The 15,243-nt window shown below is 41.6% G+C and overlaps 1 protein-coding gene across 12 annotated transcripts in view; it reads left to right on the top strand.

The window, feature by feature from the left end:
- The window catches only part of baz2ba (bromodomain adjacent to zinc finger domain, 2Ba), an 80,237-nt gene extending 66,273 nt beyond the window's left edge, over positions 1–13,964 (top strand). For 6 of the 12 annotated variants that reach the window (XM_050045495.1, XM_050045578.1, XM_050045687.1 and 3 more), the window contains 15 exons: positions 321–544; positions 1,103–1,177; positions 1,264–1,495; positions 1,590–1,652; positions 3,330–3,474; positions 4,169–4,989; positions 5,129–5,387; positions 5,642–5,797; positions 6,075–6,235; positions 7,278–7,621; positions 8,206–8,341; positions 9,212–9,358; positions 10,325–10,626; positions 12,193–12,336; positions 12,511–13,964. In XM_050045495.1, coding sequence (XP_049901452.1) covers positions 321–544; positions 1,103–1,177; positions 1,264–1,495; positions 1,590–1,652; positions 3,330–3,474; positions 4,169–4,989; positions 5,129–5,387; positions 5,642–5,797; positions 6,075–6,235; positions 7,278–7,621; positions 8,206–8,341; positions 9,212–9,358; positions 10,325–10,626; positions 12,193–12,336; positions 12,511–12,667 — 3,366 coding nt within the window. In that variant the 3' untranslated portion in view covers positions 12,668–13,964. The remainder of the gene's footprint in view (positions 1–320; positions 545–1,102; positions 1,178–1,263; positions 1,496–1,589; positions 1,653–3,329; positions 3,475–4,168; positions 4,990–5,128; positions 5,388–5,641; positions 5,798–6,074; positions 6,236–7,277; positions 7,622–8,205; positions 8,342–9,211; positions 9,359–10,324; positions 10,627–12,192; positions 12,337–12,510) is intronic. The other 6 variants (XM_050045857.1, XM_050046352.1, XM_050046092.1 and 3 more) reach the window with 2 other exon arrangements.
- Positions 13,965–15,243: the final 1,279 nt, after the last annotated feature.

The raw sequence follows: 15,243 nt of genomic DNA on the forward strand, positions 1-15,243 counted from the left end.
GTTGAGTCTTTTGGTTTTTGAATGATAATGTATTTGGAGCTTTAATTTGATATATATAACTAATTTTCACCCAAAATGTCATTGACACCCCTCTGATTTTTGACCTTGATATGTTGTATGATGACCTTGCACCTACTAAAGCACTTACACATTTTAAAATATTTCTTAAAGGCTAATCCACCGGTCATTACTTTACTTTGAAAGGGACCTTTCTTCAAAGTGATTCCTGTTACTTTTGATATTTTGATATAATTATCAGTGTTTCTGAAGCTTTGTGTTCATCAGCTTAACTCACTCATCATCTTCTCCTTCTCCGTCAGACAAAAACCATGCTGGGGGACCACCTGACCAACGTTGGCATCAACAGGGATAATGTGTCTGAGGTGCTACAGATGTACATGGGGGCCCATTGTGCCAATACAGAACTGGCCCCTCTGGCCCTTAGTCTGAAGACCAAGGCCTTCCAGGCCCACACACCTGCCCAGAAGGCCTCAATCCTGGGCTTCCTGGCTAATGAGCTGGCCTGCAGCAAAGCTGTTATCAGGTAGGAGAAGCAGCTGAGACTATAGAAGTGAGATTCAGCACTGTACTTGTTTATTTGATGTACTCTGTGTCAGTATCACATCGTTTGATGGTTATAAAGTGGTCCACAATACTTCCTCTATCTCTGGATTCACATGAGTACAAAAATAAAATTGGAAATCCGACACCAACCACTCCCTGAAAGAATATAAATTTAATATATATCCTAAATATATTCCTCTACTGTGTACTGTATGTGCTTTTAGATTGCTTAACAGTAGAGTTATTCATTAGCCAGTGATGTTATGCTTTATTGATGCAGTGGAAAACGCTTAATAAAGCTGCAGTAGGGAGCAGTAATTTGCAGTAGAGTCTTTTTGATTATAAGGAAATTATGTAAGTATTAATTTGTGCTCCGGGATACCAGCTTATTAAACATTTTACTTTGGCTGTAGATAGTTGCCAGCCTCCCTCAGCTTTTATCTTTTGCTCAATATATTTGTTACTACTCTCTGAGAATACCAAAAACATGGAGGCACAGTCACAGCTGTAACTGACTTGACTGCATTTCCTCTTCTAGTGAGATCGACAAGAGCCTGGATCAGATGGCAAACATGAGGAAGGACAAGATCATTATGGAGGGAAAACTGAAGAAGTAAGTTTTTTTAAATCTTAAAACAAAAAACAACACTTTAATTACCTGCACACTGTCATGCTGAGCCTGTGCTTGTATTTGTGCAGGTTGAGGACCATTTATGCCAAGCGCACTGGAAAGAGGGAGGCCAGTATGGGTGTGGAGGAGAACCAGTCTGTCGGCACTCCGTCCTCTGCCGCCAAAAACAAGAGAAAACTGGCTGCAGACAGCGATGATGAGGACGACGATGATGATGACAGTGATGACCAGGCGGATGAGGAGGATGATGAGGAGGAAGAAGAATTGAAGAAGGTTAGAAAAGTGGATACATATGATGAGGTATAAAACAATTGATCAATCTGTGGATCCATTATAGAAACGGACCATGGAAGGTTGCTCACAGATATTTACTGTGTTTGTTTTGTCCCGTCAGGATGAAGTCGACCAGGCCACCAGTCTGGAGGAGCTGGAAAAGCAGATAGAGAAGTTGGCCAAGGTAGGCTCTTCTTTAAAATGTACAAATTATGTAACTAAGTTAAAGGGACAGTTCACCCCAGAATCAAAAATACATATTTTCCCTCTTACCTGTAGTGCTATTTATCAATTCAGATTGTTTTGGTGTGAGTTACAGAGTGTTGGAGATATCGGCCGTAGAGATGTCTGCCTTCTCTCGAACATAACGGAACTAGATGGCGCTCAATACATTTGAAAAACTAAACAGCAATTTGTCTTTCCAGAAATCATGACCTGGTTACTCAAGATAATCTACAGATCTTGTTGTGAACAGTTGCGTGTAGGAACTATTTTCTTTGTAACAAGCAACACTCACCAACCACATCAGCATGCAGACGGTGGCGGTAGTCTGTATTTCTCATTAAAAAGGCAAACTGGGAGACCAACAGGACAGATTCGAGAGGCTAGTTGGCACATTTACAGCACAACCTGATGTTTAAAGAACAAAGGATATACTGTAAAACTTTAATTAATAGCCCGCACAACTGTATCTGGGACAGGCCTTTAATTCCTTTTACACAAACTGTTGCTCAGCAGAGATGGGAAATAGAATCAAATTGTGTCTTTAAACCAGTATGGATATTACTTGTATAATAATTAGCCTTCAGATAACATATCAAGTATGAATCATTCATTTGATCAAGCTCCACAGACAGACAGTGCATCAGAGAGAAAGAGTTACGGCACTCAAAGATTACAGCGATACAGATTAAAATAATACTCACAACTTGGATTAATTTTTGTGAAAAACTTTTTTGATTTTTTCGATCTTAGGACCCTTACAGACTAAAGATATATGAATAACATACAGGGTAATTTTATGTATGTATTGTATGTGAACATGCAATGACAATAAAGGCATTCATTCATTCACTCATTCAACCTGGTTTTCTCTAACAAAAAAAACTGCTTGGTAACCAGACCAGGTGTCTAACTGAGACGGTGTTTATTTGTCAAAATGTGTAGCCACACCGGGCTAATAAAAGGGACTGGGCGTTTAATTGGGAGTTGGCTTTTAATTGAAGTTTTATGGTATACAGTGTGCTAATGAACAATTATACAAACATTTACAAACCATTTCTGCTAAAGAGCCCAGTGACTAAAAAGTGTAAACTTCCCTAATTTAACAAGTTTGTTTCAATCTCACGCCCTCTTGACTTAAGCCGTTTGTTTGCTTTCCTCACTTCCATTTCTCCTCTCGTGCAGTTAGCTGAACTGCCAGTCAAAGTGATTTCATTCAAAAAAAGGAGTCCACTGTCTCCAAAGCCGATTGAACATGCTGGCTTGGCCAACTAGCGCCAACTGTGCGGGACACACGGCACAAACTAGGGCCACTCAAGTCACATGAATTGGACTTGAGTCTACATTGCTATAAATTAGCTGCAATCTTTAAATGCTTTAATAAACAGATAAACAGTGTGTATTGTGAACAACCATGTGTTTTGCACATTGTATGAACATGTACACTGACATAGGGCTATTTGCTAATGAAGGCAGTAATTAGCTTAATAAATTACCTCATTAGCATAGCATGTAATGCTCAATATATCACAGTGATTGCAAAAGGACATGAGGAAGCATGCGTGTCTCTTGTCCTGAAGGTCTGTGTATCAAAGGTAAAATGTCTAGAAATCACAGAGTGTGTTTTGTATCATTGCAGCAACATCATCAGACCAGAAGAAAGCTGTTTGAAATATCCCATTCTCTGCGCTCCATGATGTACGGCCAGGACCGTTACCGCCGTCGGTACTGGGTTCTTCCCCACTGTGGAGGGGTCTTTATCGAAGCCATGGAGAGTGGAGAAGGTACTTACGATGCAACACACACTGAGCTTGATGAATTCTTATGTTGGGACGCATCAGTTTGCTCATCTGATTGCACAGCACATTTTATGCACACTCAGTTTGGAAAACAAAAATCATCAGATTTGATGCTGCAGGAAGAGGAAGGAAGACATGTTGTAAATAAATCAGTTGAGCTGCCGCTTCAGCTGTTTTTGGCAGTGTGAAATATGCTGATGATGTTTAACTTTATCTTAATTCTCTATGACTAATTTGAGATTGCACCTGCGAACTATGATAATGTAACACAACATATTAATTTTAGTGGTAAAAAAAATGTTAAGTCACTGGGGCTCATCAGCGAGCTATGAAGTTTCATAAAAGTTTCTTGTACATTAACTTTATATTATTCCACGTTTTATCCCTGTTTGATTTATGGTCATATTATCTCGACAAACAATCTTTATTTATTGCAAAAAAAAATTTTTGTAAGATTTTCAACTTTCTTAAGTTGAGAGGAGGTCCATTGTGTAAGTCTTTGGCTTCTTGACCTCTCCTGACACTTTTCTTTTTTTTCACTATCTTGATTTTATGCAGTTTTATTGTGCGCCTAAAAAAAAGAGGAAAGAAAACTCTTATGAATAATAAGCTTTCAGTTGTAATATCAACCACAGTAGTTGTTTTTCCAGTGACATAACAGTATGCTCTCTCATTTCAGCTCCCGAGGAACTGGAGGAGGAGCGACAGAGGAGGCGGAGAGCAGCAGAGGAGGTCAAGGTCAAAGAGGAACCCCAGGAGATAGAGTTGCAGAAGGAGAAACCGACCAATCTTGATGGGCAGAGCATTCGAACACAAGGCTTGGAGCAAGAGAAAGAGGTGGAGAAGGAGCACGAGGGGAAGAAAAACTCCCCGGTCCTCTTCTACCAGCAGCCAGGCTGCGTATCCAAACTGTGCACATTCCGGGACATCAACAAGAACCTTGACAAAGAAAATGTGATGGCGGAGGACAAGGGGAGTCCCCATGTGAGACAAAACGGCAGCCCAGTGGGCACCCCTAATGCCTCAACCACAGTTACATCATCCTCCCCCACTCACAATACCTCCGAGCCAGCAGTAGCAACCACCCCCTCCATGGTGACCACTAATGACACTACAAACATCCCTCCCCCGGCCTCAACTTCTTTATCTGTCCCGTGCCTGCCAGCTCCACGTGAAAGCCCAGGGAACACTCCTCCAACCTCATCCCCTGCTCCTTCTCCGTACCTCTCATTTCAAGCCAACGACCAGCTCCTCAGAGTCCTGACAGAAAGGAGCGGACACTGGTTCAGTCTGCTTCCTCGTAACCCCTGTGACCTCTCTTCGATCACGACAACTCCTCCAGGAGCGGCCCGTGCATCTCCCCAGGCGTCCTCCACCCCAGCCAGGCCCAGATCCCCACCTCAGTCCCCTGCCCTGCCTCTCACCCCGTCTGCTGCCTCAGCCTCTGCCAGCCCGCACCACCCAGCTGGCCTCCTCAGCTACCCACTATCAGCCCTGCAGGTGAGACTGCTGGGCCACACAAGCAGAGATAGCTGTGTTCTGCTCAGTTATTTTTTTACCAGATCACCTAACTCGTGACTCTCCATTTTGTTCTCCTCCACCTCCCTCACCCTTTTGTTTTTACCTCTTTCCTCCCCAGGTGAAGTCAGGCACTTCATTGCTAGGAGTTTCTTTCGGAAGCTGGCCTTGTGGCGTGATAAGTCCCAGCCTGCCTCTGTGCAACAGCCCCAGCCCCAACCCCATGCAAGGTCACTCTCTGGAGGGTAACACAGCAGCAAGCGTCTCCAGCAAGAGTGAATCTCCTTTACCTCGCATTGAAAAAACCTCATCTATGCCCTCTCCTGCTCTGGAGATGCCCAAATCCCTAGACCACGCCACACCTCGGCCAATTCCAGAGGGTGAGTAGCAAAAAAGCGCTGAGACAAATTAAAGCAGGGGCCATAATCAACTTCCATTTTTTAACTGAAAAGAATTCACCTGCCTGAAAAGATTTCACTTGCCTGAATAATTCAAGATAATTGGGTTAGGGAACGTTCTGCTCTGCTGTACGCAATTTCATTTGGGTATAACATAGCTGAATGAAGCAGCTTTTTACAGTGATGTGTTTTCAGTGTCTTGTAGCTTATGTGCATGTTTGTGCTCCTTGTCTCAGAGATGCTGACAGGGTGGTGGCGGGTGTCTGACATTGAGGAGCTGAGGGCTTTAGTCAGTGCTCTCCACAGCCGAGGCGTGAGAGAGAAGGGCCTCCAGAGGCAGATACAGAAATACACAGAGATCATCCCCCAGGTCTGCACCAAACACAGAGACGGTAAGTACATCAACACTTCTTCTGAGCACATAATAATTGTACATATGTGTATGCAGAAAGTAGATTATATTTAGTAGAGATTTGGTGTGCTGATGTTCAAACTTAGAAGCATGTCTTCAATGATCCCTGATCACTGCAGACACTGTATTATTTATGACTGAGCTACATGAGTATCTGTGGATGTTTGGCTACATGGTTCGTGTGTTTACCTGCGTCGGTGTGTGTGTGTGTTTGCATGTGTATTCGCTGACTGATAAATCTTATGTTGTCCAACCAGTGGCCATGATCGAGCTGCATGAGCTGGAGGAGAGCCAGGTCAGTGTGGAGTCTGTGCGGGGCTGGTGTGTTGAGGAGCAGGCGATGGAGATGGACATTGCCGTGCTGCAGCAGGTCGAGGAGCTGGAGAGGAAGGTCACCGCAGCCAGCCTGCAGGTCAAGGTAAAACACAAGAGCACAAATACCCCCCGGCAAAATTTGTTAGTAGAGTAAAGCCCAGTTCACAGCAAAGATTTTTAATAAGACGATTTGAAAGTTGCACCTACTTGCAATGCGTCAGTTTGCAACCTCCTGAAAACGCGCTTGATTTCACCAGTGCATCGTCGTGTTCATAGCAACAACTCTCTGTATTTCTCAGAAAGCTATTTTGCAAATATAAAAGGGATCTGCAAATAATAATAAAAAAATATCGGTGAATACATTTAATTGAATTACAAATAGATGAAAAGCTTTTGTGAATATCTTCCTGACATTTACAACTTTTGAACAGATATTTGTGAACTCAGTTTTTATTTGTGTGTGACTTCACAAATTTTTTTGTGTGGAAGTTGTTTTATATTTACAGACGACACATTTACACATGGATTGTTGATCTCCTCACACAAATTATATTCAGACAAATCTATCTCAAAATGATCTGAGCTTCGGATGGACAGTATTCATAATTAATACACCACCATATATATTTAAATAGTCAGCGCCGATCAATCAGTCAATGAATATGTGTGTGTGACATGGGCACATACAGCGAGCAGCAGTGGCAATACATCAACACATTGTGAGGATAGAGACCAACATACCTGTCAACAGCTGCGGGGATGTAAACGATACTGTCTTGGGCTCGGCAGGGAGTGAGGGTGGTTATGCTACAGCAAGCAAACACATTGTCTACAGACAGTTTGTAACTGACTTGGCCAGCAGACTTTGCTACAAGCAGATTGGCTGTTGAAACAGGTGACCAAGCCTTACCTTATAAAACCAGCCGCTGGTGACTCCACAAGCTGAGCCGCAGGCGACACCATCAGCCAGCTTGAGTCGAGCTGATGCCCGGCCACTTCACACTGCTGCAACTTCTCTGGGCAGTGTTCTAAAACGGTTTTATCTCACTGTGAATCTTTGGTCTTAACTGGGCTTGAAAAATATGTTTCAACACGTGGAGTGTGATCAGAGTGCAAAAGACTGAACAGCTGATTTCCTCTTCTAGGGCTGGACATTTCCAGACCCTCAATCTGAGCGGGAGGACCTGGTGTACTACGAGCACAAGCCCCCCACCAAGTCAACGCCAGCATCTAATGCGGGAGAGAAGGACACCAAGGACTCCAAGGATTCCAAGGAGCATCCAGAGGAGCGGGGGGAGAAGGGCGGGGTGATGCGTCACCCGGACAACCCGCTGGACATAGCAGTGACACGTCTGGCCGATCTGGAGCGCAACATCGAGAGAAGGTACCTGAGGAGTCCCTTAGGTACCACCATTCAGATCAGGCTGGATAATGTGGGTACGGTCACTGTCCCTGCCCCCGCCCCATCCACTAGTGCTGACAGGGAAGGGTAGGTCATTTCTCCAACCAAAGCTCCCCACTCTCCCACTAAGACCCTTTCCTCTCTCTGTGTGTGCTTTATGTTTCCCATACTACTCAAACAGTGAGGGTCTTTGCTGCTTTCACAGCAGAGTTTTGTGGTGGCTTGTTGCATTTTTGTTTATTCTTTGGTTTTGTGCAGTTTCTTGGGTGAGGCGGGGGGGGGCTACAATCAGTTTCATTTCCAGTATAGGCATACTGTTACTGGTTTACTGGCTTATTTTTTCTGCATGGTGTTGTGCATCAGTAACCTTGGTTATGGACATACTCACATCTCCCACTATACAGTTTACACTCTCACAGGTTTTCACTCTTTCTGCATGAACTTCCCCTCAACATAACAAAATTGGTGTATACCTCTCCTCAGCGCCCCACACCCCCCAAAATCCTAATGCCTGTCTATGCACAGCTGGAGCTCTCTTTATGATCTGCTGTCTTGTCAGCGGCTGGTTCAACTGATGCAGTTTACTGCTTTGCGCGTGTGTAAATATGCCCACGTATTCACGTACATGTGTGCATTTCTCTTTCTCATCATTCCTCTTTGTGTTTTCTTAGTGGTGAGGAGGAGGTGGCCCACGGTATGAAGGTGTGGAGGAAGGCCCTGACTGAAGTGCGAAGTGCTGCCCAGTTGGCCATGTGTATTCAGCAACTGCAGAAGTCAATCGCCTGGGAGAGGTCCATCATGAAAGTGGTGAGCAGAATATTTCCACCCCACCAATTAAAAACCAATGCTATTCAGGAAGCGTTTGCTTTGCCAAATTTCAACCAGCTTTGTAAAATATAAATGTGGGTAGTGTGTGTAAATGAGCTGTGCTAAACTTCCCCCCATCGTACCAGCTCCCAGAACTCCCTGCTCATCCCGTAGCCCTGCGAAAATCTGCAGGATGATGCAAAACACGTCATCTTATGGATTTTAGTTGGCTCTAGGGCCATTGCTCAAACAACAGATTGTACTTTCACATTTTCATATGCCCACCACCATGGACACAGAGTATAGAGGCATATATCAAGAGAGAACGCCTACCCCCACTCCCAGGAACATACTTTAGTGCACTGTTTGGCTGTAATATGAGAATCTGTGTCAGAAAGTGGGTGCTATACTGTTTCACAAAAACTGAGATCAAGCAGTAAAACTAAGCAGTGCTAAAAAAGATATGGACTAAGATTCTGTTTCTGCGTTGCCTATTTCTCACCTGAAATGTTTTCAGAAACAAATTTTAGCTAACCGATTAGCTGTAATGGCGAGATCGTTTGTTGCCAGTTGGCCACCATATTTTTTCCTGTGTCAAATGGACAAGCTGGTGATATGTCACCCACCAGAAGGAGCGTAAATCAGTCTGGTGTGGCACAGTGAATTCTGAATAGTTGTAGGTTTTCTATCTCTAGAGAAAAGCGAATGCAACAGCCTTTTTTCTGTTTTCTCTGGTCATGTAGCAGCAGTCTCTAAAGTATTTGCATCTCTCTACTGCACAGACAGTCCAGTTTTTATGAAAGGACCATCTTTCCAGCAGTGAAATACTTCTTTAATGGACACACTTGGTTTTTTGTATTTTTTTTCTAGTACTGTCAGATGTGCAGGAAGGGAGATAACGAGGACCTCCTCCTGCTGTGTGATGGCTGTGACAAAGGCTGCCACACTTACTGTCACAAACCCAAGATCACCAGTATCCCAGAGGGAGACTGGTACTGCCCAGCCTGCATATCCAAGGTATCAGAGACATTTCTAATGCATTTTCATCTCACGTCAGTGGATCACTTGCGGAGTGAATCCCAAGTATGTATTTGTGCATGTATTCCTTTTGATTCACAAATTCACCTGTGAATTAGGAGTTTAGGGAAATGTCCACACCATGCATGCAGCATTTACCAGTGTTGGTATTTAACTCTATCGATGTATGACATTTTGCACAAGTACTCACTTAAAATCCAACCAGTCTCATCCTCAAAGATTTCTTTTTTGGGGCCTTTTGTGCCTTGACCATAGAAAGGCGAGAGGAAAATGAATTACAACAAAGGTCCACAGCCTTGAAAACAACTGCAAGAATTACACTTTTCCTGTTTTATTACGTTTCCTCTCAACTTTTATTGTCTGCAGCAAGGATTTGGCATTTATCCCGTCAAGTGACAATAAAACTCTACAATACATATTCTCAAAATTCTGAGAAACTGATTTTATTTCAAGCTTAACAGAATATTTTATGTAGTAGTATGTTATGTAGTGGTCGGAAAATAAAATAAACAATATTAGTCAGGGATCATTAACAAGTCTGAAAGCAACTGAATTTATTATTTTGAAAATAAAGCCTTAATTGGTATTGAAATGTCTAAAATCAATCTTTCAAAAGTATTAAAAATGATAAAACATTTGGGTATAATTGTCTCTAACCCCAAGTAATTGATATCGGTTCATGTTTTTTTTCTTCAAGTTTGGTTATTGTAAAATTGGTCTTAAAATTCATCCTGAATGGCATTTAAAAAAGTCTTAAAAAATCTTAAATCTAACTTGCTTTAAGATGTACATACTTTGTTGGTGGTGTGACAAAACAAACTAATAGTTTAGAAAAGGCTAAATAAATGTAGATAAATGGTTCTAAGTGGACACTATATGAGTGTCTTAGTGTATTAGTTTTAATTGCACCAGACTTTAAAGATTGCATTGTTTACTTTTGTGCAGGCAAGTGGTCCATCCCCCAAAAACAAAAAACCTCCAAGCAAACCAGTAGCATCCAGCGGAGCAAGCAGTAAGAAAGGTGGAGAGGGGAAGAAGAACGGGAAGCAGGCAGGTAACGGGGAACTATCCGAGGACGACCCGGCCAGCGCCAGCAGCACGCCCAAGAAAGGAGCTAAAGACACCAGCAGGAAGAGGAAAACAGAGGAGAGCTCACCTGCTCCGCCAGCAGCCAATCAGGAGAGCCCTGCGTGTGTGAAGCGAGCCAAGACAGCTAGAGACAACAACAGGGACCTGGGATTATGCAGGTATGTGCCCCTGGTTTGTTCATACTTGTCTCTCTGTTGAATCCTTCATTTATTTATCTCCCTCTTCTAAACAGTTGTACAGTAGCTGCCATCTGTACTGTAGGACTATATCAACAGGTTGCAGGGAGCTGTTGTGTTTTATCTTTATTAGTGAAGATTCTTTTGTGGTTTAATCCTGAAATTTAAGGTCTTCTTGTGACAAACCTTGCCTTTTCTGCTAAGATTAAAAGTTCATGCACAAAGTCAGCTATGAGCCTGGCTCATTTTCAGCTTGTGTTTGTTGGTATTAGCTTCTAAAACAGACATTATTAAAGCCCTTACATCAAATAAAACAAATAAAACTGCCCTTAACTATTTCTCTTTACCCAGAAACTAGCTGCAAACACAGCACTGACATTATTATCACCCATTAAATCGATATATTGATCTATTTACACATCAAGTAGACACGGAGCAACATTATCATCCATTAAAGGTTGTGTTTCTGTCCTCTCGATAAATATAAATTGAACATTTACTTGCCTTTAGCTCTGTTTTTTGTCTCTACCAGCTCCTGAGGGAAGCATCTGGCTCTTAAGCTCAATTCATCATGGGGTGGCTAGATGAGGCCAATTAGAATGTTTGGGGTGGCATACTAAAACTAAAAGCCATAAATACACTTTGGGAATTCATTCATGCTGTCTTTGTATATAGGCTAGGTGAAAATAGTGTCAAAATAGAGAGTTAAGGAATTGCATACTGATATACTTGGGCTTCATATTTAAGAGTTAATTTTAATAATTATCTGATTTGCTAGACTGACACTGATACACTTAACATTTTGAGTTCCACAATAATCCTGTTTTAATGTGATATATGTTAGATGATTCATTTTTCGACAGTAAATTAATTATACATTAATTGTAAGGAACAAAACATTTACTGGAAACATTTCCTCTCAAGTTTGGGGAAGACTCGTGGTTACCCACAGAACCCATTTTCATTCAGATATCTTGAGCTGAGAGTTCAAGGGAGGCCTTTAAAAATGGCCATGCCAGTTGTTCCCTGGCCAAAATGTAGCCTAAATTTGGAGCGCTATTTAGCCCCCTTCCCTACAACCCATGCCGGCATGGTTGGCACAGCTGGATGCCTTAGGTTAACCAATTTCACAAGGTAGTACCTTAAAAAATTAGCATGCCACTGCCTCTTAAAGACAGTGATATCAGCTTTCAGTTGTTTTTGCCATCTAGGTGCCAGTGGGGGACCAGCAGTTGTATCAAGGGGGCTGCAAAATGCTCCACAATGTTCACTAGCTAGTCACTAACTGTCTGGCTGTTGTTTGGTGCTGAGCAGATGATGTACACAACAATAAAGTTTGAGGACATAAAACCAAATCTGTGGGTTTGTTTCTATGAACGACATGAATTTGATCCATTGTTAATATAAAAATATTGATTATAGCCACTTTAAATTAAGAAGAAATCATAAACTTCTCAGTGACAGACAGTTTCTCAGTGTGATACCCACAGCTTTTCCTGTGTCTAACCATATGGTGTGTATATTTGTGTGTGTCTGTGTGTTCAAAAGGATACTCCTTGCTGAGTTGGAGCGGCATCAGGATGCATGGCCTTTTCTCACACCCGTCAACCTGAAATCGGTCCCCGGCTACAAGAAGGTCATCAAGAAACCGATGGACTTCTCCACCATACGTGAGAAGCTTGTGAGCAGCCAGTAAGTTCCCATCACTTCTGTTTGTTATTTTTTTCTACTGGAAAGTCCTCGGGGTGTTTGCACAGAATTTAAAGTCAGAGGAGCGTTTTTCAGAAAATAAGTTTTAGTTACACCTCAGTGTGTGATGTAAGCTGTACTTTCTGAATGTAAGACTTTGTTTTGTTTTAATTTCAGGTATCAAAACCTGGAGACTTTCATCATTGATGTCAACTTGGTCTTTGATAACTGCGAAAAATTCAATGAAGACAATTCAGACATTGGTCGAGCTGGTCATAACATGAGGAAGTTCTTTGAGAAGCGCTGGACTGAGCTTCTGAAACAAACAAACTAAACGAGTGTTCAGATTCTCCCCATAAACCCATTCAACTTTTCATATCGGAGCACCAGGTTTTACTTTTGTTTTTATTTTCTGATGAGAATGTGGCTTTGCTGGATGGAAGAAGAAGAAGTCAGATCCTTAATAAGGAGCCCACGTTGTGCTTAAGACGAGACGTCACCTTGAGAAAAAAATGTCGTTACATGAGGTGCGCTGGATTTTATTACAACAGGGATAAAAGCCCCAAAGAGTCCCAGAGAAATGGGGTGTCGTAGTGCAATACCATTCCCTGTCTCAGAACACTGCACTGAATTAATCCTCAACTGTCACTGATGTGTCTGCGCTAGAATACTTTCCACTACTTGTAAATAGTCTTTTGTTATTTAATCGTATTATAGTGAATGTATTTAATTTTGTAATAATTATTTATGAATCAAGGTCCACTTCATTTTCTATGAAAAGGAAGAATCAGCTGAACTGCTTTGAATTTAAAAAAAAAAGGAATGTGTCTTTGTGTTATAATTTTTCTCCCAAATATCAAACAAAGCCAAGAAAAAAAAACTGTTTACACTGTTCAGTGCTTTGGGGCATCAGAGGACTGTATTCATTTGTCCAAACTGTAAAACTGCATTTATTTACAGGAACAGCAGAGGAACAGTCAGACAATGGTGATTCATGTGTATATACTGTTTATTAATGTCAATATTATGTCTTGTTTGGAACGATGTGTAAAAATTGTTTAAGAATATTAAGATATTGTTTATGCCTTAGAATGATTGTAGCATTCTATTTTAGTGAACGTGATGAAAACATTATCATAAATATTGTTTGTACAGTATATACATATCCTCTGCAAACACTGTGGTATCCTTAATCTTGGTAGTGCCTACCCTTCCAACAGGGGCATGTAGGGGATGTTATTGTTTTTAGTTTTCATTCTTATGACAACATTATTTTTTAATATGATTTCAATCCAACAAGGCCTCCAAAGTTGGACAGTGATACAGAAATCATTCCTCACCATAGCAGGAGAGAAAAAAAAAGGAACAACAAGCATTCAGTTATGCTTCCATGATGCATTTCCTCGTAATCTGCCACAATACAGAGGACCTAAGGCCATTTGTAACCACTGTGTTGAACCTTGCTGTGTGTTGTGGCCTGATGGAGGCAGCTAGATTTTTTTGTACCCAAGTCAAGAGTACTTGAAGTTACTTTATTTAAGATATTGTGGAATAAAAGTATCATTCTTTTGTAGGAGCTTTATTTTTCACTAGTGTGTGGCACGGACCTATTAAAAGGATGTTTTTCAATGTACATGACTTCAACTTGTTTTATTTCAATTAAATGCTGCAGATTGCTTTTGGTAAAATGTGTTGTGGTAGATGTGTGGATTAATCACTTTTATTTCTCACAAATTAGAAGTCATGTGCGCATTTATGACCACATCTGATTCAGTTTCAAGGTGTAGTCTGTTGCAACAGATGACAGTTTGTATTAGGTTTATACCTAATTATTAAACAGACTGGAGCCAAAAACACAAACATCAAAACCTTTTCAAGATCCTAAAACTAAAAATATATATAAAAAACATACACTATAGGTTACACATACACAAATAAAGATAGATACACGGTCAGCAACAATACTCAGGTAGGCTGTGGTGTTTAAACCATGCTCAGTTGGTACTAAGGGGTCCAAAGTGTGCCAAGAAAATATCCCCCACACCATTACACCAGCACCAGCTTGAACTGCTGATACAAGGCAGGATGGATCCATGCTTTCATGTTGTTTACACCAAATTCTGACCCTACCATCTGAATGTTGCAGCAGAAATCCAGACTCATCAGACCAGGCAATGTTTTTCCAATCTTCTATTGTCCAGTTTTGGTGAGCCTGTGTGAACTGTAGCCTCAGTTTCCTGTTTTTACCTGACAGGAGTGGCACCCATGGTCTGATGGTCTTCTGCATACCTTGGTTGTAACTAATGGTTACTTGAGTCACTGTTTCCTTTCTAAAAATCCTACGAGCACCCATCTGAGAAAGTTTTCCTGGTCGTCCAGATCTCAGCTGGACCTCCACAGTTCCTGTTAACTGCCATTTCTTAATAACATTGTGAACTGAGGAAACAGCTACCTTAAAACACTTTGCTATCCTCTTATAGCCTTCTCCTGCTTTGCGGGCATCAGTTATTTTAGTTTTCAGAGTGCTAGGCAGCTGTTCAGAGGAGCCCATGGCTGCTGATTGTAGGGACAAGGTTTCAGGACGCAGAGTATTTATAAAGCTTTGAAATTTGCATCACCTGGCCTTTCCTAACAATGATTGTGAACAAGCTGTAGCCCTAACAAGCTAATTAAGGTCTGAGACCCTGGTAGAAGTTATCTGAGTGCTCTTTGGGGTGTCCGAACATTTGCATGGTGTTCTTTTTGTTTTTTGTTTCACTCTAAAATTGTACAAAACAAAAATTAATACACTAACCTTGCTGAAAAGAATTGAAAATCACGTGTCAGCTTTTATTTCATGCCTGTTGAAGATTAGTTTAGTTCTACTCACTTAACCGTTTACAGTAAAAGAAATTTTGACCAGGGGTGCCC

This window comes from Epinephelus moara, chromosome 1, assembly GCF_006386435.1.
Source record: "Epinephelus moara isolate mb chromosome 1, YSFRI_EMoa_1.0, whole genome shotgun sequence".
NCBI classification, from domain to species: Eukaryota; Metazoa; Chordata; class Actinopteri; order Perciformes; family Serranidae; genus Epinephelus; species Epinephelus moara.